Source organism: Staurois parvus, unplaced genomic scaffold (genome assembly GCF_062004578.1).
Source record: "Staurois parvus isolate SC_StPar_1 unplaced genomic scaffold, SC_StPar_1.0 ptg000456l, whole genome shotgun sequence".
Classification (NCBI taxonomy): domain Eukaryota; kingdom Metazoa; phylum Chordata; class Amphibia; order Anura; family Ranidae; genus Staurois; species Staurois parvus.
Genome location: NW_028318252.1, coordinates 1,474,976 through 1,500,082, shown reverse-complemented (window position 1 = coordinate 1,500,082; position 25,107 = coordinate 1,474,976). Strand labels below are relative to the sequence as shown.

Sequence of the window (25,107 nt, the reverse complement as noted above, 5' to 3'; positions counted from 1 at the left end):
CCAGATTGAAAATGCTGCTGGTCAAATCTGCCCCCTGTGCTAGTACATCGAACCCCCCCAGACTGAAAATGCTGCTGGTCAAATCTGCCCCCTGTGTTAGTACATCAAACCCCCCCAGATTGAAAATGCTGCTGGTCAAATCTGCCCCCTGTGCTAATACATCGAACCCCCCCAGATTGAAAATGCTGCTGGTCAAATCTGCCCCCTGTGCTGGTACATCAAACCCCCCCCCCCCCCCAGGCTGAAAATGCTGCTGGTCAAATCTGCCCCCTGTGCTGGTACATCAACCCCCCCCCCCCCGACTGAAAATGCTGCTGGTCAGATCTGCCCCCTGTGCTGGTACATCAAAACCCCCCCCCCCAGACTGAAAATGCTGCTGGTCAAATCTGCCCCCTGTGCTAGTACATTGAACCCCCCCATACTGAAAATACTGCTGATCAAATCTGCCCCCTGTGCTAGTACATTGAACCCCCCCCCAGACTGAAAATGTTGCTGATCAAATCTGTCCCCAGTGCTAGTACATTGAACCCCCCCCCCTCCCCAGACTGAAAATGCTGCTGGTCAAATGTGCCCCTGTGCTAGTACATTGAACCCCCCCCCAGACTGAAAATGCTGCTGATCAAATCTGCCACCTGTGCTAGTACATCAAACCCCCCCAGACTGCAAATAATGCTGCTGATCAAATCTGCCCCCTGTGCTAGTACATTGAACCCCCTCCCCCCATACTGAAAATGCTGCTGATCAAATCTGCCCCCTGTGCTAGTACATCAAAACCCCCCCCAGACTGAAAATGCTGCTGGTCAAATCTGCCCCCTGTGCTGCTTCATCCAGAGTGGGAGCACTCCAATTCAGGAGGTGTGTTGCTGGCCAGATCACCTGGGGGAAAATCCTATATGTAATGCAATATATGATATTTATGGTGTTCGGTTTGATGCCGCTTTAGTTTTCTAGTGAAGTTCTGCTTCCAGGATTGGTATTATGAGGCTCATTTTGGCGCTGTGTGAATGAATGCACCATTACTCCATTTTTCTCTTCCTTGGTCCACAGTGGAGGAAGGCCCAGTCTACGCTATGTGCGCGGCAGGAGATGAAAAGCTGCTGGTCAAATGGATTCAGGGGCTGCAAGAGACTAATCCGATCCTTGGGGAGGTGCCCGTCCTTTTCCGACTGTCCTCTGGCCCTCTGGAGTTGGGTCTTCCAGAACAAACAGACAGTTCACAATTGGAGAGCAATGAGGAAAGCACTCAGCGGGAGAGACTCGGGATGGAGCAGTAATATATCTATGGAGGAATGCTATCAGAACGGAGTTTAAACCAGCTACATCGAAGTGAAGACCAGAACAAGAACCCAAATGGACCCTTTGCTTTATTTACACACCAAGGACCTTGATTGTAGATACAGCACATGTGTCAATCTACGGTGCCGGGTACTGAGATTGGTTCTTAGTGGAAGCGTAGGGGGTCCCGACCCATAGTCCATAAAAGTCCCCACTTAACCTGCTTTCCTATGTCTTGTGCTCGTTTTTTCCGGCCAAGCTGTACTTGCATCGGCATCCATACACCATGGAAATCTAGTAATAGTCACATTCATCTGTAATGTTGGAGACGTTTCATAGATTCTCCGAAGCACTTCTTCACTTCTAATGAGTGACACCCCAACATTTATAGCCACACAGGCAGCCCAGACACCTTAATCTGAACCACCCCGCTCTAGTTACGAAGGCCCACCTTTGGTGTCAAGAAGTCTGCATAACGAAACCAAAATGATGCAGCGCTACCCTAATAATAAAATAATACAGTATGGCAAAAACAAACAAAGTGACATAAATATATATATATGTGACAAAAAAAAATCAGTGGATTGATCCTCTCTGGGGATGTCACTATAAAGTGATAAAAAATATATATACGTGCCAATAAATCAGTGGATTGATCCTCTCTGGGGATGTCACTATAAAGTGATAAAAAATATATATACGTGCCAATAAATCAGTGGATTGATCCTCTCTGGGGATATCAATATAAAGTGACATAAAATATATATACGTGCTAATAAATCAGTGGATTGATCCTCTCTGGGGATATCAATATAAAGTGACATAAAATATATATACGTGCTAATAAATCAGTGGATTGATCCTCTCTGGGGATGTCACTATAAAGTGATAAAAAATATATATACGTGCTAATAAATCAGTGGATTGATCCTCTCTGGGGATATCAATATAAAGTGACATAAAATATATATACGTGCCAATAAATCAGTAAATTGATCCTCTCTGGAGATCTCAATATAAAGTGACATAAAATATATATACGTGCCAATAAATCAGTGGATTGATCCTCTCTGGGATCTCAAGTGAAAAAGTGATCACACCTGGTATAAAAAAAACAGGAACCAATACCCCCACTATGCAAAATAGGGTCATTCATAAAATAAAACACAAATAAGCGTGAATCCCTAAATAGGGATCAATAAATTCATGCAAATGATGGTGAAAATGAGAACATAAACCCCTCACAGGGATCAACAATATCATGCAGATCGTGACAAATAACGGCTAAATTAAGCCAAAAAGTAAATAGTGACATAAAATAGATCCCTAAATGCGCCGGAAGTACGTCACCACACTCGCGTCCTACGCGTTACGTCACGCTATCACATGATATCCCAGAGAGGATCAATCCACTGATTTATTGGCACGTATATATTTTATGTCACTTTATATTGAGATCCCCAGAGAGGATCAATCCACTGATTTTTTTGTCACATATATATATATTTTATTTATTTCAGATACTTATATAGTGCTGTCAATTTACGCAGCGCTTTACATGTATATTGTACATTCACATCAGTTCCTAACCCTCAAGGGGTGTACAGTCTAAGGTCCCTAACTCACATTCATACATACACATACTAGGGACAATTTAGACAGGAGCCAATGCACCTACCAGCATGTCTTTGGAGTGTGGGAGGAAACCAGAGTACCCAGAGGAAACCCACGCAGGCACAGGGAGAACATGCAAACTCCAGGCAGGTGGTGCAATGGTTGGGATTTGAACCGGCGACCATAGTACTGCCAGGCAGAAGTGCTAACCACTTAGCCACTGTGCTGCCCAATATTTATGTCACTTTGTTTGTTTTTGCCATACTGTATTATTTTATGATTAGGGTAGCGCTGCATCATTTTGGTTTCGTTCGTTTTTATTTCCACATGGTATATGGTTAGGTGCTAGCAGCTCCCACTCACCTAATTTATCAGGTAATAGTAGCAAAGGAGATCTTCATTATTTTTGTTAAGAAGTCTGCTTAGGTGTCAATCCTTTGACTTACTTGACTGAAGATGAGAACTGTTGCTGAATCGCCGAGGTATAGAGGACTAAGGAAATGACTAGGAGAAGCTACAAAATGTCTTCAACAGCACAGAACAGGTCCAGCTGAATGTGAACAACTTATTTTTAGCACTAGATATTCTTTTGGTTTAATTTTCCAAAAAGGTAGAGGGAACATTTCATGTAGAACTTGTAGTGCAAATATTTTTTGATAGTTTTGCCTTTATATAGATAATATTAAAAACTTTAAACTGGTCTGTGGCCCCTTTTAAGAAGTTGCTCACCTTTTTTTTCTTGACATTGGACAATGGTAGATGAAAAATCTTCCAATGGAGACACCTGTTCATCAGACATCTGCCAAACAGGGAGGTTTCCTCCTAGCATTCAGGAGATTGCTCCTTGCTTCCAGTTGCTTTTCTGGGACAGGAAGTGGGGGAAAGTCTCCCCGATATGGCCAAAGACAGCAATAAGGAATTGGTATGTTCTAACTAGGGATGCATCAATATATCGGCCACGGAAAATGATCTGCCGAAAATAAAGTTGTCTGCGTTTTGCTGATAAAAAATAAAAAGGTGCCGATAATGATAATTCAGCCTTTCTCAACCAAGGTGCCCAGGCATCCTGGGGTGCCTTGAGGCTTCTTTAGGGGTGCCTTGGCAAAATGTCTAAAAATTGCCCATAGCTTGTATACAAGCCAGCGGGTGGAACAAGTCTGCCTTTTAGTTACACAAAGCCACAGGTTTTCATTGTGCGCCATTACGACCTTCTAGCTACCACCATCCTGACAACCAATGACATCATCAGTTAATAAGGTGTATGTCAGCTGCCTGCACAGCATCCTAGTTTGACCCTCCCCCGCCCCTATCAGTGCTGGGGTCACATTAGCTCAGTGGTGGATACAAACTGAGGGAGAAGAGAAACAATGGAATACTAGTCGGTACCAGTGTGCAAAAGTGTATTTGCTTTGGAAGAATAAATCACCTCTAATGTTGGGTGTCCTACATGTGTGGATGTTGCTGTGTTATATAAAACTGTTAGAATAGTTTTCCACATTTTAGAATGCTGTGCATCAAGACTGTCCATAATTTTAAAGGGTGCCTTGACTGAAAAATGGTTGAGAAACACTGTGATAATTGACTTCAATGCAAAATCGCGTCCCATTTGCTGCAATGCAAAATTGCATCCCAGTGACTTCAGTGCAAAAATCGCATCCCAATGCAAAATCAGTGCTGTCCTGAGAGGGTCAGGGGTCATGCAGCCTCATAGGACAGTCAGAGGAGAATAAAAACTCCTCCTACAAGATTACCCAGTGCTCATGTGGACACAGAAGTCACATGACTGCTCTAACTGCTGATGAGAATTGGTATTTAGCAGTTTATATTTACCAAAATAATACAATTTCCATGTTGTGTGTACTGTGGGAGACCAGATATAGTGAATGCAGGGTCCAGGGAGACCAGATATAGTGACTTCAGGGTCCGGGGAGACCAGATATAGTGAATGCGGGGTCCTGGGAGACCGGATATAGTAAATGCGGGGTCCTGGGAGACTGGATATAGTGAATGCAGGGTCCGGGGAGAGCGGATACAGTGAATGCAGGGTGCGGGGAGACCGGATACAGTGAATGCAGGGTCCGGGGAGAGCGGATATAGTGAATGCAGGGTCCCGGGAGACCGGATATAGTGAATGCAGGGTCCCGTGAGACCGGATATAGTGAATGCAGGGTCCGGGGGGAGACCGGATATAGTGAATGCAGGGTCCAGGGAGACCAGATATAGTGAATGCAGGGTCCGGGGAGACCAGATATAGTGAATGCGGGAACCCGGGAGACCAGATATAGTGAATGCGGGGTCCGGGGAGACCGGATATAGTGAATGCAGGGTCCGGGGAGACCGGATATAGTGAATGCAGGGTCCCCGGAGACCAGATATAGTGAATGCAGGGTCCCGGGAGACCAGATATAGTGAATGCAGGGTCCCGGGAGACCAGATATAGTGAATGCGGGGTCCCGGGAGACCAGATATAGTGAATGCAGGGTCCCGGGAGACCAGATATAGTGAATGCAGGGTCCGGGGAGACCAGATATAGTGAATGCAGGGTCCGGGGAGACCAGATATAGTGAATGCAGGGTCCTGGGTTTAGTAACACTTTTTAAATTCATGATATTAATTAAAAAGTCAAATATAATACAATTATATATAAAAAGATATATATTTTGTTTTAAACTGTCCATTTCGGTTTTCAGCCAAGTGCATCCTGAATGTTCAGTTTCGGTCCAGAATTTTCATTTTGGTGCACCACCAGTTCTAACCTTTCTCCGCTCCATAATAAATTAGAATAAATGTTTTGGCTGGAGTTCTGTCTTCACATAGGACATTGTGACAAAATGCTTTGAAGGTCATTGAGCAGAATCCTTTCCAATCCCTGCATCCTCATACTGATCAGACAAGGGTTGATCTGGCTTTCTCTACTCATCGCAGGGGGGGGATTGCTGTTACACTTCATCTATGTTGAGATCTACGGCGCTGTGATGTCATATTTATCAGCTTAGCATGTGGGAAACATGAAGATCTTTCTGTATGGAATTCATCAAGAAAGATTGTGATTGGATCATGGCAGGTATGATGACTGACCGGTCTGTTTTTTTTTTCTCTTTTCAAAGAATAACCACAGGAGCTTGTTCACATGTGCTTTGATTCCTGAAGAGTCATCCACGTTTGAATCGCTCTTCAGAGAGCGGCGAGGAATCGCTGTATCGCCTCCTCACAGTTGACTTTAAAGTGGTTGTAAAGGCTGAAGGTTTTTTATCTTCATGCATTCTATGTATGGGAGTAAAAAACCTTCTGTGTGCTACTCCCCCCCAGCCCCCCAATACTTACCTAAACCCCCTTTTGATCCAGCGATGTACAGGAGAGCCTCGGCTGTCCCAGGTCTCTCTTTCCTCATTGGCTGAGACACAGCAGCCAGAGCCATTGGCTTCCACTGCTGTCAATCACACCCAGTGAGGCAACGAGGAGAGTTTGGGGCTGGGCCAAGCTGCTGCTCTGTGTCTTATGGATGCATAGAACAGTGGCTCTGGAGCGAGCACACACCAGTGCCCCCATAGCAAGTTGCTTGCTATTGGGGGAAATGGTCAAAGGGGAAGGATCCATGAGCGCTGGCGGGGGACCCAAGGAGAAGAGGATTGTTAAGTGCAGGTAAGTATAACATGTTTGTTATTAAAAAAACAAACAAAAAAAAAACTAAGCTTTAATATCACTTTAACCCCACACTCGTGTATGTAGTTGTGGGGTGCTTGCAGAGCAGCCCTATTCACTTGGATGAGTTGTACTCAGTGATATATGCAAATTTTGACCCTGCTCCAAGTGGTCACTTATGGTGTCACACTCGCCTCTCCCGGGATCCAGCACTTTGGCACGTCTAGCACCAGCACTTTCAGGTTTCACCCAGAGTGCTGGTGTCATGGTCAGTTAGGAGAAAGCTTTCCTGCTTGGTGCTACAATAAAGCGTCGTTCCAGGTCCCCCACCCCCGAAAAAAAAATTAAGTCAGCAGCTACAAATACTTCTGGCTGCGGCGAACTGTGCCGGAAGTGGAAAAGGGTACCTGCCAAAACTGAAAAGGGAAGCTTCCACGTTTGGGTGGTACTTTGTTTTGAATTGTAAAGCAACAAGACTCTGCTTTCAAGCAGCATGCTGCTAAACTTTAGCCAAGACCCCCTGCTGCGGTTTCATATTTGTATCCCCAGTGTCTGCCTCTGGTGTTCCCAAGTATCTCCAAGTCTGCTAGTGACTCCAGTGCAGCCCCCCGTGTCAGCTAGTGACTCCAGTGCAGCCCCCCCCCGTGTCAGCTAGTGACTCCAGTGCAGCCCCCCCGTGTCAGCTAGTGACTCCAGTGCAGCCCCCCCGTGTCAGCTAGTGACTCCAGTGCAGCCCCCCCGTGTCAGTGACTCCAGTGCAGCCCCCCCCATCAGTGACTCCAGTGCAGCCCCCCCCGTGTCAGCTAGTGACTCCAGTGCAGCCCCCCCCGTGTCAGCTAGTGACTCCAGTGCAGCCCCCCCCGTGTCAGCTAGTGACTCCAGTGCAGCCCCCCCGTGTCAGCTAGTGACTCCAGTGCAGGCCCCCGCGCCAGCTAGTGACTCCATTGCAGCCCCTTGTCTAAACTTTTTTTTTTTTTTTAAACGGACGGTTTTTGCCCCATTTATGGTCTGCTATAATCTGCCAACTACAACGACCCCTATTAACCAGCGATCTCAGTGATCGCTGTGTCCGTAGGACACAGCTGATCACGTGATGTGGTAAAAGGCCAATCACAGCGGCTTTTTACCACGTGATCAGCCGTGTCCAATGACACGCTGATCACCGGGAAATGCAACTGCCAGTTCTCGGGTGCACTTTCCTCACGCTGTCAGATCGTGAGGAAAGTACTGCCGAGAACCGGCAGTTGTTAGAGCGGGGATCGGCACTGATGATTGGTGCCCAGCAGTGCCACCCACAAGTTCTGCCCACCTGTGCCACCCAGCAGTGTCACACACCTGTGCCTATCAGTGCAGTCCAGCAGTGCCAGTCAGTGCCCAGCGGTTGTGCCAGTCAGTGCCACCTATCAGTACCCATCATCAGTGCCACCTATCCGTGACACCTCATTAGTGCTGCCTATCAGTGCCTATTAGTGCCACCTCATCAATGCACATCAGTGAAGGAGAAAAATTACCTGTTTGAAAAATTTTAGAATAGAAACAAAGACACTTTTTTTTTTCCAAATTTTTTGCATTTTTTTATTTATAGCGCAAAAAGTAAAGTGCCCAGCGGCGATTAAATACCACCAAAAGAAAGCTCTGTTTGTGAGAAAAAAATGACAAAAATTTCATATGGGTACTATGTTGCATGGCCGCGCAATTGTCAAAGTGCGACAGCGCTGAAAGCTGAAAAGTGGCCTGGTAAAGAAGGGGGTATAAGTACTCGGTAGGCAAGGGGTTAAAATGCGTTCAGATGTAACTAGGTTAGGCCATGTTTGTGGTTACGGATATCCGGCACATATCTGCTCACCATACCAATATTCTACAGCAGTGGTCTCCAAACTGTGGCCCAGGGGGCCAAATGTGGCCCTTTGCTTGCTATTATCTGGCCCTTGGGACACTAAATAAATCATGGACACCAATGAAAGGCATAATTCCTCCTAACGACACCAATGATGGGCAAATTCCTACCAATGAGATCCGGGGGCTTCCAGATATTGATAAGCCCCCACAACTATCACCCAGGGTTGTGGGGAAGAGGCCCCTTTCCCCATCAAAGGGGACATGGTGCTTTGAGGGAGGAGACCCTCTGCCCTAAAGCACCGCCCCCTCCATGTTGAGGGCATGTGGCTTGGTATCATTCAAAAGGGGGGCACTCGCACCCCCCCCTTTCCTGACCTCCCGGGCTGCATGCTCGGATAAGGGTCTGGTATGGATAAAGTGGGGGAAAGAGGGCCAAGGCACTTTTAAAAAAAAAATTTTGGCGTGGAGTGTTCCTCTCAAAATCTGTACCAGACCTGAAAGGCTTGGTGTGGATGGGATGGGGGACCCTATGCGTTTTTTGTTTTTTTTTAATTGTCGGCAATGCTGACAATTCTTTTGGCATTCAGCTGTCTGCGGGGAACCCCACTGACAGCTGAATCATGAATGAACGTTTCACTATTAAAATACTGCATTACTATGAATATAACTCATGGCGTATTTTAGTGACTGAGCGGTATCTTACCATACACTCTGATGCGGTAAGATACCGCTCAATAAACTGACCCGGTTTGATGTTCATGGTTGAACTTTCGGTAGGTTTGAATGTTCGACCATGAACCAAATGGGGTAGGGGGGATTGTTCAGCCCATCACTACACATGAGCTTGCTGTGCTGAAGTTTCACTTTCACTTACAGGTTCCTCTTCCCTCCTCCAGCCCAGTGATGAGCTCACTTCTGTCACCTTGCTCTCTCCTCCTATCAGCATGCTCTTGGCATTGCAGTACACCTGATTCGCTCTTTCTGCTGCTGCTTCACCCTCCCCCTCTCTGAGCCTTGCTGTTATAGAAGAATTTAGGAGGCTGACATCGGGTCACATTCAGGTTCCGATACTTTCCCCTGAAAAATAAAATGAGAAACATGCATTTGTCCTTTTCTATGTGGCGGGATCTCACCTTTAATGATTCAGCGTCCACAGCATGTAGACATTGGAAATACAAATGCTCACCCCAATGTGTTCTGCAAATACAAATGCTCACCCCAATGTGTTCTACAAATGCTCACCCCAATGTGTTCTACAAATGCTCACCCCAATGTGATCTGCAAATGCTCACCCCAATGTGTTCTACAAATACAAATGCACACCCCAATGTGTTCTACAAATGCTCACCCCAATGTGTTCTACAAATACAAATGCTCACCCCAATGTGTTCTACAAATACAAATGCACACCCCAATGTGTTCTACAAATGCTCACCCCAATGTGTTCTACAAATACAAATGCTCACCCCAATGTGTTCTACAAATGCTCACCCCAATGTGTTCTGAAAATGCTCACCCCAATGTGTTCTGAAAATGCTCACCCCAATGTGTTCTGCCCCATTTATCAGACCTTTGCCCCCTGCAGGTGAAATGCTGGTTGTTAATAAAGTTTGTTGGAAAGGTTGCGATGACGTAAGCGCGGGTGTAGCAAGATGGCGTCGCCGGTGGCGGCAGAGGCTCCCTCTTCGGAGGACGACGAAGACAGCGGCGGGAGGAAGGTGCGGGGCCGGCCCCGGCTGACTGACACGGACCGGGTGCGGCGGCGGCTGGAGTCCCGGAAGAAGTACGACTGCCGCCGGGTGTACCTGGGAGAGGCACACGGAGCCTGGGTGCAGCGGAGGGAGAAGGGGGCGGAGAGCGGGGGCGGGGCCTGGACGGACGCCAAGCTGGCCGCTTACCTGCTGGAGTTGGAGGCGCGAGGAGGGTGAGAGTACCTGAGTGTCCCGGCATGCACTGCGAGAGATCCACACTGCCCCTCCCCCATGTGTGCACCAGAATAATAACTGGGGGGGAGGGCGGGGCCTCTGATATTGGGAATAGACTCCTCCTCCTCATCGCCACTATTCTGATGATCAGCCGTGATTGGTTGGAGCTTTGGTTGCCCATTGTTAGGCTGATCATTGCTGTACAGAGGAAGAAGAGACAATTCTACTCTGTGTACCAGGGGAAGGTGTTCTGTATACCAGGGGAAGGTGTTCTGTATACCAGGGGAAGGTGTTCTGTATACCAGGGGAAGGTGTTCTGTATACCAGGGGAAGGTGTTCTGTATACCAGGGGAAGGTGTTCTGTATACCAGGGGGCCATGTCCTGTGTACCGGGGGAAGGTGTTCTGGGTACCAAGGGGCCTTGTCCTGTGTAACAGGGGAAGGTGTTCTGTATACCAGGGGGCCTTGTCCTGTGTAACAGGGGAAGGTGTTCTGTGTACCAGGGGGCGGTGTTCTGTGTACCGGGGGAAGGTGTTCTGTATACCAGGGGGCCGTGTCCTGTGTACCGGGGGAAGGTGTCCTGTGTACCGGGGGAAGGTGTCCTGTGTACCGGGGGAAGGTGTCCTGTGTACCGGGGGAAGGTGTCCTGTGTACCTGGGGAAGGTGTCCTGTGTACCTGGGGAAGGTGTCCTGTGTACCGGGGGAAGGTGTCCTGTGTACCAAGGGGCCTTGTCCTGTGTAACAGGGGAAGGTGTTCTGTATACCAGGGGGCCTTGTCCTGTGTAACAGGGGAAGGTGTTCTGTATACCAGGGGGCCTTGTCCTGTGTAACAGGGGAAGGTGTTCTGTATACCAGGGGGCCTTGTCCTGTGTAACAGGGGAAGGTGTTCTGTATACCAGGGGGCCTTGTCCTGTGTAACAGGGGAAGGTGTTCTGTATACCAGGGGGCCTTGTCCTGTGTAACAGGGGAAGGTGTTCTGTATACCAGGGGGCCTTGTCCTGTGTAACAGGGGAAGGTGTTCTGTATACCAGTGGGCCTTGTCCTGTGTAACAGGGGAAGGTGTTCTGTGTACCAGGGGGCGGTGTTCTGTGTACCAGGGGGCGGTGTTCTGTGTACCAGGGGGCGGTGTTCTGTGTACCAGGGGGCGGTGTTCTGTGTACCAGGGGAAGAAGTTCTGTATACTAGGGGACCGTGTTCTGGGTACTAGGGGAAGTTCTGTATAGTAGGGGACTATGCTCTAGGGGACCGTGTTCTGTATAATAAATACGGGCATCCGTATGATAATGACATTGTGTATAATATTCAATAAAGAGTTCTAATGTATATAAAACATCTAATAATCCCTATGATAGAGCATGGTATTTTACATAATAAAGTATAATAATGATCATCAATGTCATAAAGACTGATATTCTGTATAATAGGGAAGTACTGGGTTTGGGCAAAATGATGAAAACATCAGGTACATTTATATTACCCGAAACCATGGCGCTTCTCTTGCGAGATGTGGTGGTGGGGGGGGGTGCCAATGGTGAAAAATGATTATTATACAGGATTTATATAGTGGCAAGAGTTTGCGCAGCGCTGTATGAAATGAAGGCAGACATTCCAGTTACAATACAATTTGGTACAGGAGGAAACAGAGGGCCCGGCTCGTTAGAGATTACAATCTAGGAGGAAGGGTTGAGTGATACAAAAGGTAATAGCTGTGGGGGGGGTGAGCTGATGGAGGAAATAAATGGCAGTTTACTAGTTAGAAGCAGGATATGCTTCTTTAAATAGATAGGTTCTCAGGGATAGATTAGGAGACAGCCGGACAGATTGGGGTAGGGAGTTCCATAGGATGGGAGAAGCTCGGGAGAAGTCCTGGAGGCGAGCATGGGAGGAGGTGACACGGGAACTAGAGAGAAGAAGGTCTTGGGAGGATCGAAGAGAGATATTTTGAGACCAGGTTGGTGATGTAGCTGGGGGCAGAGTTGTGGATGGTTTTGTAGATTGTTAGTATTATAAATTGTATTCGTTGGGCGAGTGGAAGCAAATGGAGGGATTGGCAGAGAGGGGTGGAGGACACTGGAGGTCAGTGGAGGGATTGGCAGAGAGGGGTGGAGGACACTGGAGGTTAGTGGAAGTATTGGCAGAGAGGGGTGTAGGTCACTGGAGGTCAGTGGAGGGATTGGCAGAGAGGGGTGGAGGACACTGGAGGTCAGTAGAGGGATTGGCAGAGAGGGGTGGAGGTCAGTGGAGGGATTGGCAGAGAGGGGTGGAGGACACTGAGTGGAGGTCAGTGGAGGGATTGGCAGAGAGGGGTGGAGGACACTCGAGGCCAGTGGAAGGATTGGCAGAGAGGGGTGGAGGACACTGGAGGTCAGTGGAGGGATTGGCAGAGAGGGGTGGAGGGATTGGCAGAGAGGGGTGGAGGTCAGTGGAGGGATTGGCAGAGAGGGGTGGAGGACACTGGAGGTCAGTGGAAGGATTGGCAGAGAGGGGTGGAGGACACTGGAGGTCAGTGGAGGGATTGGCAGAGAGGGGTGGAGGTCAGTGGAGGGATTGGCAGAGAGGGGTGGAGGACACTGGAGGTCAGTGGAAGGATTGGCAGAGAGGGGTGGAGGGATTGGCAGAGAGGGGTGGAGGACACTGGAGGTCAGTGGAGGGATTGGCAGAGAGGGGTGGAGGACACTGGAGGTCAGTGGAAGGATTGGCAGAGAGGGGTGGAGGACACTGGAGGTCAGTGGAGGGATTGGCAGAGAGGGGTAGTAGACACTGAACGGTTGGTAAGGTGCAAGAATTGACTCCACCTTTCTGTTGTGTGTCTCTGTGTGCCACACGGAGAAGAGAAAGACCAGCAAAGAATTGTCTGAGGATTTAAGAACAGAATTTGTAGAAAAGCATGGACAATCTCGAGGTTACAAGTCCATCTCCAGAGATCTTAATGTTCCTGTGTCCACTGTGCACAACATTGTCAAGAAGATTACAGCCTATGGCACTTTACCTGATCTCCCTGGATGTGGATTAAAAAGAAAAATGAAGGATTGTTTGATTGGTGGATAAAGGACTTTGATCAACTTCCAGGCAAATTCAAGCTGACCTTCACGCACAGGGCACGACTGTGTCTGCTCGCACCATACGCCTCCATCTGAATGAAAAGGGACGCTATGGTAGGAGACCCAGGCGGACCCCACTGCTGACACAGAAACATAAAAGAGCCAGATTGGAGTTTGCCTCAACTTACCTGAGGAAGCCAAAATCCTTTTGGGAGAATGTGTTGTGGACAGACAAAACCAAATTCCAGCTTTTTGGTAAAGCCCATCATTCTACTGTTTTCAGAAAAAGAAATGAGACTTTTAAAGAAAAGAATACAGTCCCTCCAGTCACACATGGTGGAGGTCAATCCCATAGAGCACCTGTGGAGAGATCTCAGAACAGCAGTTGAGAAAAGGAACCTTCCAATCTGAGAGACCTGGAGCAGTTGGTGAAAGAAGAGTGATCCAAAATTCCAGTAGAGAGGTGGAAGAAACTCATTGATGGTTACAGGAAGCCATTGATGTCAGTTATTTTTACCAAACATTTGTAATTGCAACTATTTTCTGGGTGAAGTGGTGCAGAAATGTAGGGGTGCCAATATTTTTGGCCATGACTGTAATACAGAATTCTAATCTATATAATAAAGCATGATACACTATATGATAGAGAATGATATTCTGCAAAATAAATTATAATATCTATATAATAAAGATACATAATTGATATAATAGACAATGATAATCTATATAATAAAATATAACAATTCTATGTATTAAATAATTATATTTATTAATAATCTATATCATCTAAAAGTATCTATATAACAGAGAATGATATTCTATATAATAAAGTATAATATACCATATAATAATCAACTGTATTCTAAATAATAATAATCTTTATAATAGAGAATGATATTCTATATAATAAAGAATGATAATCTATATAATAAAATGCAATAATCTATATAATAAAGAATTACAATAGAGAGTGATATTTTACCTAACAAAGAATGATATAATTAGGAATTATTTTATATTGTAAAGTATATATAATAAGGTATAATAATCTATATAATATAAAATTATACTGTATATAATAATCTATATAATATAATCTATATCATAAAGAATAAATAAAAAATATAAAGAATGATAATCTGTATAATAAAGAATGATGAATGATAATCTATACAATAAACTATTCAATATAATCAAAATGATAACTACATATTTAAGAAAGATATTCTATATAATGAAGACTGCTAATCTATATAATAAAATATTCAATATAATAAAAGTGCTAATCTATATAATAATTACAATAGAGAATTATATTTTTCCTAATAAAGAATTATATAATGAGGAATGATATTTTATATTGTAAAGTATATATAATAAGGTATAATAATCTATATAATACAATCTATATCATAAAGAATGATAATCAATATAATAAAGAATGATGAATGATAATCAATACAATAAAATATTCAAAATTATTATTATTATACAGTATTTATAAAGCGCCAATGGTTCGCTCAGCGCTGTACATTACAAAGGGGGACAGAACATGTGACAGAACAATACCAATACAATGCAAAACATGAGGGGATCGAGGGCCCTGCTCTTTCGAGCTTACAATCTAGGAGGGAGGGGATGGTGGCGCAGGAGGAGATGGCTGTGGGGGATGGAGTGGTAGGAAGAGTGGAGGAGGTCAGCAAGTTTGCAGGGGGTGGGGTAGGCTTCCCTGAAGAGATGGGTTTTCAGGGTGCGCCTAAAGGAGAGGAGAGTAGGTGATAATCTGATGGGTTGGGGCAGGGAGTTCCAGAGGATGGGTTACACCCTGGAGAAGTCCTGGAGGCGGGCATGGGAGGAGGAGACCAGGGAACTAGAGAGAAGGAGGTCTTGTGAGGAGCGGAGTGTGCGTGCTGGGTGGTACTTGGATATTAGGTCGGTGATGTAGTTCGGGGCAGTATGGTGGACAGCTTTGTACGTCAGTGTTAGGATTTTGAATTTGATCCGTTGCGCAATCGGAATCCAGTGGAGGGATTGGCAGAGGGGGGTGGCGGAGATGGAGCGGTTGGAAAGGTGAATGAGTCTGGCAGCCGTATTCAGGATCAACTGAAGCGGGGATAGCCAGCGGCGAGGCAGGCCAGTGATGAAAACTATATATTTAAGAATGATATTCTATATAATAAATTTTAATCTATATAATAAAATGTTCAATATAATAAAAATGCTAATCTATATAATAAAGAATGATACTGTATATAATAATAATCTATATAGTATAATATTTTATATAATAAAGAATGATAATCTATACAATAAAATATTCACTATAATAGAAATGGTAACTATATATAATGAAGAATGCAAATCTATACAATAAAGAATGATACTGTATATTGTGTATTCATATTTGGATGTAGGGTGGGTTGTTGGTATATGTTCTCGCATGTTGGCCATCAGTCATTATAGAAAGTCTGGAGTTAGGTCTCATGTACTCAGGCATGTAACACATTGGGGGGTAATTTACTAAATGAGCATCAGAAAGAAAGGTTGGCCACACACCGGAGGAATGATGAATATGCATGCATATAATGTATTGATCCATAAGACACCATCCATGTACATGTCCTGGTGCATTTGGTGTCTTATGGATCAATAAATTATATGCACGCATATTCATCATTCCTCCGGTGTGCGGCCAACCTTTCTTTCTGATGCACATTGCGTGGTGGCGAGCCAGGGCCTGCACCTGCTCCGGTTTGATGCTGATTGTTGCCTGAGCGGTATTCCTCTTGTCTTTTGGTTATTTACTAAGGCTGGAGAGCGCAAAATATGGTGCAGTTCTGCATAGGAACCAATCAGCTTCCAGGTTGTAGGCTAGGTTCACACCTATGCAGTTTACAATTGATCCATTTCTGCAGTGCTTTTTGCAATGCGTTTTTGCACATGTGTTTTTGATGTGGTTTTTTTTTTCTGTTGCTGGGCAGAATAAAACCCACTACATGCTTTTCTGCAGCGTCTCCATTGAAGTCTATAGAACAAAAACGCAACGTTTTGTGTTTTAAAAAGTCCCTGGCCCTTTCCAAAAAAACACAGCGGTTGAAAACGTGTAGATGTGAACCTGTCCCAGAGGAAATCATGTTAAATGGAATGCTGTGCGTTTCTGCAAAATGCAGTGGAAAACGCTGAGGTGTGAACCTAGACTTACCCCCGGTTCACATCTATGCGGCTGTGCGGGCCGCGTTTTGCACGGGCATGAGAGCCCATTCATTTGAATGGACTCCCGTGCCCGTGACACGCAGGGAAGAAGTCCCTGCACTTCTTTGGAAAACGCAGCCCACACGGGAACCTCGGTTGCGTTTTCCAGTGCGGACGGTGTGCCATTAGAAATAATGGCACCCGCCCGCAGGTCCGCATTTCTCTGTGCGGGTGGTGCGGCTGTATGGATGATTTTTGTGCAGATCCGCAGCGGCACCACCCGCACAGATGTGAAAATCAAAAACATCAATCACTCGGTAATCCGATGGTGCCATCATTGATTTAAAAAATTGGCCGACCGAGTCATAAAGTTCACCCCATATAACAGGCGAAACTTCTGTTCCTTCCAGGTCACGGCTCATGCGCATATTCTTTTCGGAAAAATTATCGTACGATTTTACCATCATTGAGTCAAAAATCGGTCGTTTTTCACAAATTTTCCAACATGCTCTATCACCGAAAAGGGGAGGAACCACAAAAATCGTCCGGTGCCATTGACCCCACTAACAGAGCGAAAATCGTCCAATTATTCTTAGCTCTGATTTTCGGCCAAAACATCGGTCGAATTTCGACCCATGTATGGCCGGCCTTAGAAGCTGATTGGCTGCCATGCACAGCTGCACCAGATTCTGAGGGCTCCAGTTTTAGTAAATCTCCCCCATTGAGTTCAGTTCCATATTTATTTGAATGGTGCAGTATTGTTGGCTAGGGCCCCTTCACACAGCTGTGTATTGGTCAGTATTCTCCTGTGTACTGGTCAGTATTCTCCTGTGTACTGGTCAGTATTCTCCTGTGTATTGGTCAGTATTCTCCTGTGTATTGGTCAGTATTCTCCTGTGTGCTGGTCAGTATTCTCCTGTGTGCTGGTCAGTATTCTCCTGTGTGCTGGTCAGTATTCTCCTGTGTGCTGGTCAGTATTCTCCGGTGTATTGGTCAGTATTTTCCGGTGTATTGGTCAGTATTCTCCGGTGTATTGGTCAGTATTCTCCGGTGTATTGGTCAGTATTCTCCTGTGTACTGGTCAGTATTCTCTTGTGTACTGGTCAGTATTCTCTTGTGTATTGGTCAGTATTCTCCGGTGTATTGATCAGTATTCTCCGGTGTATTGATCAGTATTCTCCTGTGTATTGATCAGTATTCTCCTGTGTATTGATCAGTATTCTCCTGTGTATTGGTCAGTATTCTCCTGTGTATTGGTCAGTATTCTCCTGTGTGCTGCTCAGTATTCTCCGGTGTATTGGTCGGTATTCTCCGTTGTATTGGTCGGTATTCTCCGGTGTATTGGTCGGTATTCTCCGTTGTATTGGTCGGTATTCTCCGGTGTATTGGTCGGTATTCTCCGGTGTATTGGTCGGTATTCTCCGGTGTATTGGTCGGTATTCTCCGGTGTATTGGTCGGTATTCTCCGGTGTATTGGTCGGTATTCTCCGGTGTATTGGTCAGTATTCTCCTGTAGTATTATTCAGCTGCATAAAACTAAAACAGAAAATTCTGTGCTCCGATTGTTTCCGTATTTTTTGCAGTATGTATGTAAGTATCTGTGTTCCATGTGTCACATAGACATGGCTATATGCACCACTGATACCGAGTCATTAGTTTGTATTGTCATTGTTGTTCGGTCCAAATGTAATATGTTTGCATGTTGTGTATGAATACATATCAGGTGGTGATTCCAACTTTACACCTTGAATTGTTTTTGTATTGCAGGAAGCTGTGTGAGGATCACCAGACCAGCTCGCAGCCCAGGAATAGTATGTGTTCACCATCATGGGGGATTATTGGGAGAAGTAGTCACAAAATGTAGCTAAAAGTGGAACTCAACTGTCTCTGTGCAGCACAAACTGAAAACATTGTTTTATTCTTTTTAATATTCAAAGCAAACTTATCCGTCCATGTCTCCATAATTAATTTTGTTGAGAAATCACTTTGAAAAACACCTCCCTAGCAATTCTAGCAGTGGCCATCTCTAGGTAAGGGCAGATGATTCAAGTAGCATTTATTTCCTGGAATCCATCTGTCCTTAGCTAAGGCATGCAGACAGGAGGGTGTGCTTAGCTAAGAAAAAACCCTCCTCCAGGTGAAAGGAAAACAAATGCTCATGAAGACTTCTAGGATGTATGACATCATTTTGGCCTAGGCCAGAAACCAGGAAGCAACTGAAAAAATGTAAAAAAAAAAAAGTTTAATACAAGTAAATATAATACACCTTCCTGTCTATTTACTAATGCTAGCAATCTCTAGGTAAGTGCAGATGATTCATGTAGCATTTTTTTCCTAGAATGCATCTGTCCTTAGCTAAGGCATGCAGACAGGAGGGTGTGCTTAGCTGAGAAAAACCCCTCCTCCAGATGGAAGGAAAAAAAATGCTCATGAAGACTCCTAGGATGTATGACATCATTTTGGCCTAGGCCAGAAACCAGGAAGCAACTGAAAAAATGTTAAAAAAAAAAAATGAATGATTACATAATTAGAGGGAATGTATCCAGACCAATGGGTTCAGAATCCTATCACCACTTCCGCTCTTGTACCTGTACACCCCCTATGGACCGGAGCAATTGTTACATTTCTGCTATAGGCCTCTGTATCTGGTGATTACATTGTCATTACCTACATTACCTAAGGGGTAACTAAAGGCAAAACATTTTTTTTTTTTAGTTTTGAATGGAATGGAGAGGGATTAGAACCCTTGTCTGGTTTTTATTTCTGGGTCAGAGAGCGCCAAATGAAAAATCCTTAGCAGTCCAATGTTTTGATGGTTGCAACAAGCAGGGCAGAGGAAAATCAGCACATTTCGGAAGCCACACAATCCCCCTTCATTGGGGCTCAATGCACTTAAAAATATGATAAAGCAGAATTACTCCTAAAAATACACATTTATAAAAAGAAAAACAAATAATAATGACGTGTCCAGTGAGGGGGGGAAGCATATTCTCAGAAATAGAGTGCAATACAGCCTGCCTATATAAAACAAGAACAAACAAAGGTACTTCCAGAACAATCACAAAGATCACACAAACATGGACTGCCACCAATCACAAAGATCACACAAACATGGACTGCCACCAATCACAAAGATCACACAAACGTGGACTGCCACCAATCACAGAGATCACACAAACGTGGACTGCCACCAATCACAGAGATCACACAAACATGGACTGCCACCAATCACAGAGATCACACAAACATGGACTGCCACCAATCACAGAGATCACACAAACGTGGACTGCCACCAATCACAGAGATCACACAAACGTGGACTGCCACCAATCGCAAAGATCACACAAACATGGACTGCCACCAATCACAGAGATCACACAAACATGGACTGCCACCAATCACAAAGATCACACAAACATGGACTGCCACCAGTCACAGAGATCACACAAACATGGACTGCCACCAATCACACAATCACAAAGATCACACAAACATGGACTGCCACCAATCACAAAGATCACACAAACATGGACTGCCACCAATCGCAAAGATCACACAAACATGGACTGCCACCAATCGCAAAGATCACACAAACATGGACTGCCACCAATCACAAAGATCACACAAACATGGACTGCCACCAATCGCAAAGATCACACAAACATGGACTGCCACCAATCGCAAAGATCACACAAACATGGACTGCCACCAATCACAAAGATCACACAGACATGGACTGCAACCAACTGCACTTCTAGCAGTGGAAACATTTGTATCCTTTTGGACAGATTGCATCCCGCCACACACCAGCTTGAGGCATCATTGGTTACATTTTGTTACGCTGTAATCTTTGTTCTTTGTTGCATCTGTTATTTTGTGTCTCTGAGCCCGGGTTCACACTGATGCGGTGCGGAATTTGCAGCGTTTTCTGTGCAAATTCTGCACCCCATCAGAATCTCACCCCGTTCATGCGAACTGCTGCGAGTGTGTACGTTTAACAACTCCCCAAAAGCGATCCGCAAAACGTGGTGTGATGTGCAGAATCGAATCGCGTAGGTGTGAATGCCCATGCAATCCAATTCTAGTGCGGACCAAAAAAAGGGTCCTGCACCTTTTTGGTGTGGATGCAGTGCGATTAAAGCCATACAAAATTAGTGGTGCACCAACATGAAAATTCTGGTGCCGAAACCGAAATTCAAAATGCACTTGGCCAAAAACCGAAATGCGCAGTTTTTAAAAATGAATATATATTTTTGGAAAAAAATACACTGATTAAAAAAAAAACAATATATACCCCACTTTTTTTGTAAAATATGAAAGAGGATGTTTCGGCGAGTAAATAGATACCCAACATGTCACGTTTTAAAATTGCGTACGCTCGTGGAATTGTGTGAAACTGCGGTACTTAAAAATCTCCATGGGTCATGCTTTAAAAAGTTCTACAGGTTAGCAGTGTAATGTTACAGAGGAGGTCTAGTGTGAGAATTATTGCTCTTGCTCTGACATTTGTGGCGATACCTCACGTGTGTGGTTTGGACCCCATTTACATATTTAGGCATGTTCTACTTATGCGTTCACCATAACAGTGTGGCGACGGGGGCACTTTTAAACTTTTAAAAAAAAATTTATTTCATGGATTTTTGGGGTTTTTTTTGCACAGTCCTTTAAAAAAAATCACTTTTATTCTTATCACAAGAAATGCATGCTTCCCATGTGATAGAAATAATTAGTGACAGGTTCTCTTTATGGAGAGATATGGGGTCAATAAGACCCCACATCTCTCCTCTGCCATGCAAAGCATTGGATAAAAAAAAAAACATTGATCTAGAGCTTTAACCACTTGCCTACCAGGCACTTCTACCCCCTTCCTTACCAGGCCAATTTTCAGCTTTCAGCGCTGTCGCACTTTGACAATTGCGCGGTCATGCAAGATTGTACCAATATGAAATTTTTATCATTTTTTTCTCACAAATAGAGCTTTCTTTTGGTGGTATTTACTCCCCACTGGGCGCTTTACTTTTTGCGCTATAAACAAAAAAATTGCAAAAAATTTGAAAAAAAAAAAGTTTGTTTCTATTATAAAATTTTTCAAACAGGTAATTTTTCTCCTTCACTGATGTGCGTTGATGAGGCGGCACTGATTGGCACTGATAGGTAGCACTAATGAGGTGGCACAGATAGGCGGCACTGATAGGCAGCACTAATGAGGTGTCACGGATAGGCGGCACTGATAGGTGGCACTGATAGGCAACACTGATGATGGGTACTGATAGCACTGATAGTTGGCACTGACTGGCATTACTGCTGGGCACTGATTGGCACAACCTCTGGGCACTGACTGGTGGCACTGACTGCAGCACTGCTGGGCTGCACTGATGGGCACAGGTGTGTGGCACTGCTGGGCACAGGTAGGTGGCATTTCTGGGCACAGGTGTGTGACACTGCTGGGCACAGGTAGGTGGCACTGCTGGGCACAGGTGGGCAGAGCTAGTGGGCGCACTGCTGGGCACAGGTGGGCGGAGCTAGTGGGCGCACTGCTGGGCACAGGTGGGTGGAGCTAGTGGGCGCACTGCTGGGCACAGGTAGGCAGAACTTGTGGGAGGCACTGCTGGGCACCGATCATCAGTACCCTGATGATCGGTGCCGATCCCCGCTCTAACAACTGCCGGTTCTCGGCAGTACTTTCCTCATGATCTGACAGCGTGAGGAAAGTGCAGCCGAGAACCGGCAATTGCATTTCCCAGTGATCAGCGTGTCATTGGACACGGCTGATCACGTGGTAAAAGGCCGCTGTGATTGGCCTTTTACCACATCATGTGATCAGCTGTGTCCGTAGGACACAGTGATCACTGAGATCGCCAGGTGCGCGCCGGAGAGTGCGTTCTGGGAGGACGTCATATGACGCCCACCCAGAACTGGTCGGCCACAGTGTAGCCGTCATTCGGCTATCTGCGGTCGGCAAGTAGTTAAAAAAAAAAAAAATGCCTGGAACCGGAAGTGACATTGCTCTAGTCCTCCAAGGGCATAGAGAGTGCCGGCCATCTTTCCTTCGCTAAGCTCTATGCCCAGCGCTGGGATCATTCGATGGTTTCTCAGGTAAGGCTGAGAACTAGCAAGCAGCGGTGGCGAGGGGCGGCTAGGAGCGGGGTTTTTTCAGCACCTGTATCGATGCTTTTTCTCATTTCGGCTGACGGCCGAAAGGGCTGTTTTCTGCCAAAACATTTCGGCCACCGAAATTTTGGTGCATCCCAAAATGTACGGCTCCAATCGCACCGCATAGAATTCACATGTGATTTGTACAGGAATACAGTGTGAATCACATGTGATGTACCGCACTGCATATATGTGAACCCGGGTTCAAGGAAGTCAGCAGCATCTGAATGACCCAACACCTCTATGTACATACAGTTCAAACTGTGGTTTTGTTTTTTGTTTTTTTGTTATTTCTCATCAGTAACAATCTGTGGTTTTTAGTGTGAAACGTGGCTTCCCCACTGGGCCATTTCTTACATTTCACCCAAAAAAATCTATTTTTTTTTTTTTTCTAGAAAATTTCTTAGATCCCCAAAACATTTATACATTTTCTAAAAGCAGAGGCCCTGGAGAATAAAATGACGGTTTTTGCACAGAATATGCGCAGTGGTTTATCAAACACACATTTTCAGGAAAAAAAAACTTTCATGACTTGTAGTGAATACAAACACAAAATAGTATCCTTTTTTTTGTGTGTAAAATATAAAAGATTATGTTGCATCAAGTAAAGAGATACCAGATATGTCACACATGCCCGTGGAATGGTGACAAACTATGGTACAGGCCCTTTCGCACCCTGTAAAAGTGATCAGGCAGCTGCAAAGCCACTTGGGTTACTTCTGTAGGAAAGCCCATCACCACCTGCACATTTTGATACCAGGATCATGGCTTACTTCACAGTGCCTGCAGCTACAGGTGTCAGTGAAGGCTTGTTAAAATGTAAAATATTTGAATGTCCATAACTTAGCCACAGATCAGTCATTCATTTACATTTGTTAGAACCTGAATCTACACTCCTAAAGTTACCTTGTGCCTACCCATGGTCTTTTTTCAGACTGTTTCTGCAGATACAGAAATTTTTCTTTTAATACTGGTTCTGCAAACATTTTAGTGTGCTTGGAACTTCTTGTGCGCTAAAATTAAATCTTAAAGTGTTGCTAAACCCACAACAGTGCAATCAGTCTGTAGATGCAGTAAAGCATGCTTGTTATACTCACTGTGGATCCTAAGGGGTTAATCCTCTGCATTGTGTAAAAAGGCTGTTTGATCCTGGCCTCTCTGTTCCTCCCCTTTTTTAAACAACCACTTCTTATATCCTGATAAGACAGACTGAACCGTAGGCATTTGCACATGCTCAGTTTGGTGTGTATTGCTAGAGAGGTTTTGTTTTTCTTGGGAGAGTGCATGTGATCAGCACAGGGCCAATCAGCACTGTCCAGACAGAGGTCAGGGGTTCTGCATCCTCCTAGAGCAAAAAGAAAACTCCTCCTACAAGTGCTTGGCTGAACACTGATAGAAATCACAAGACTGCTCTAACTGCTGATGAGAAAAGGTGTTTAGCAGTTTATATTTACTAAAATAATTGCACTTCCATGTTCTGTGTACTGTGGGAGACCAGATATAGTGAATGCAGGGTCCGGGGAGACCAGATATAGTGAATGCAGGGCACTGGGAGACCAGATATAGTGAATGCAGGGTCCGGGGAGACCAGATATAGTGAATGCAGGGTCCGTGGAGACCGGATATAGTGAATGCAGGGTCCGGGGAGACCAGATATAGTGAATGCAGGGTCCGGGGAGACTAGATATAGTGAATGCAGGGTACTGGGAGACCAGATATAGTGAATGCAGGGTCCTGGGGAGACCAGATATAGTGAATGCAGGGTACTGGGAGACCAGATATAGTGAATGCAGGGTACTGGGAGACCAGATATAGTGAATGCAGGGTCCGGGGAGACCAGATATAGTGAATGCAGGGTCCGGGGAGACCAGATATAGTGAATGCAGGGTCCGGGGAGACCAGATATAGTGAATGCAGGGTCCGGGGAGACCAGATATAGTGAATGCAGGGTCCGGGGAGACCAGATATAATAAATGCAGGGTCCGGGGAGAGCGGATATAGTGAATGCAGGGTCCTGGGAGACCGGATATAGTGAATGCAGGGTCCGGGGAGACCGGATATAGTGAATGCAGGGTCCTGGGAGACCGGATATAGTGAATGCAGGGTCCTAGGTTTAGTAATACTTTAAAAAATGTTATCAACCTTCCCAGTTCTCCTCTGTGGACTACTGAACACCTCCCCCATGTTAGGTCCCATTCACACCTAAGCATAGCATTTTTGTGCGTTTTGTTGCACATTTTTATGCGATTTGTTCAGGTGTTTTCGGGCTTTTAGATTTTTGGCATTTTTGTATTCGCCAATAGAGAAAAATTTAATCTGTGACATCATTTGTTGCCATGTTTTGCCACGCCAGAAAAATGCTCTTGGTCGCGCAAGAAAACGCGCAAAAGTGCATGAAAGGGTGCGATTTGCGTGTCTCCATGTAA

General features: G+C 45.2%; 2 protein-coding genes across 9 annotated transcripts in view; both read left to right on the top strand.

Moving 5' to 3' along the window:
• The window catches only part of ECSIT (ECSIT signaling integrator), a 33,192-nt gene extending 28,855 nt beyond the window's left edge, over nucleotides 1-4,337 (top strand). For both annotated transcript variants that reach the window (XM_089688854.1, XM_089688855.1), the window contains exon 8: nucleotides 1,048-4,337. In XM_089688854.1, the coding sequence (XP_089544980.1) occupies nucleotides 1,048-1,274 (227 nt within the window). In that variant the 3' untranslated portion in view covers nucleotides 1,275-4,337. The remainder of the gene's footprint in view (nucleotides 1-1,047) is intronic.
• Nucleotides 4,338-10,001: 5,664 nt separating this feature from the next.
• Nucleotides 10,002-25,107, top strand: part of ZNF653 (zinc finger protein 653) — a 119,285-nt gene continuing 104,179 nt past the window's right edge. For 4 of the 7 annotated variants that reach the window (XM_089688851.1, XM_089688852.1, XM_089688848.1 and 1 more), the window contains exons 1-2: nucleotides 10,002-10,294; nucleotides 18,296-18,339. In XM_089688851.1, coding sequence (XP_089544977.1) covers nucleotides 10,023-10,294; nucleotides 18,296-18,339 — 316 coding nt within the window. In that variant the 5' untranslated portion in view covers nucleotides 10,002-10,022. The remainder of the gene's footprint in view (nucleotides 10,295-18,295; nucleotides 18,340-25,107) is intronic. The other 3 variants (XM_089688853.1, XM_089688850.1, XM_089688849.1) reach the window with 1 other exon arrangement.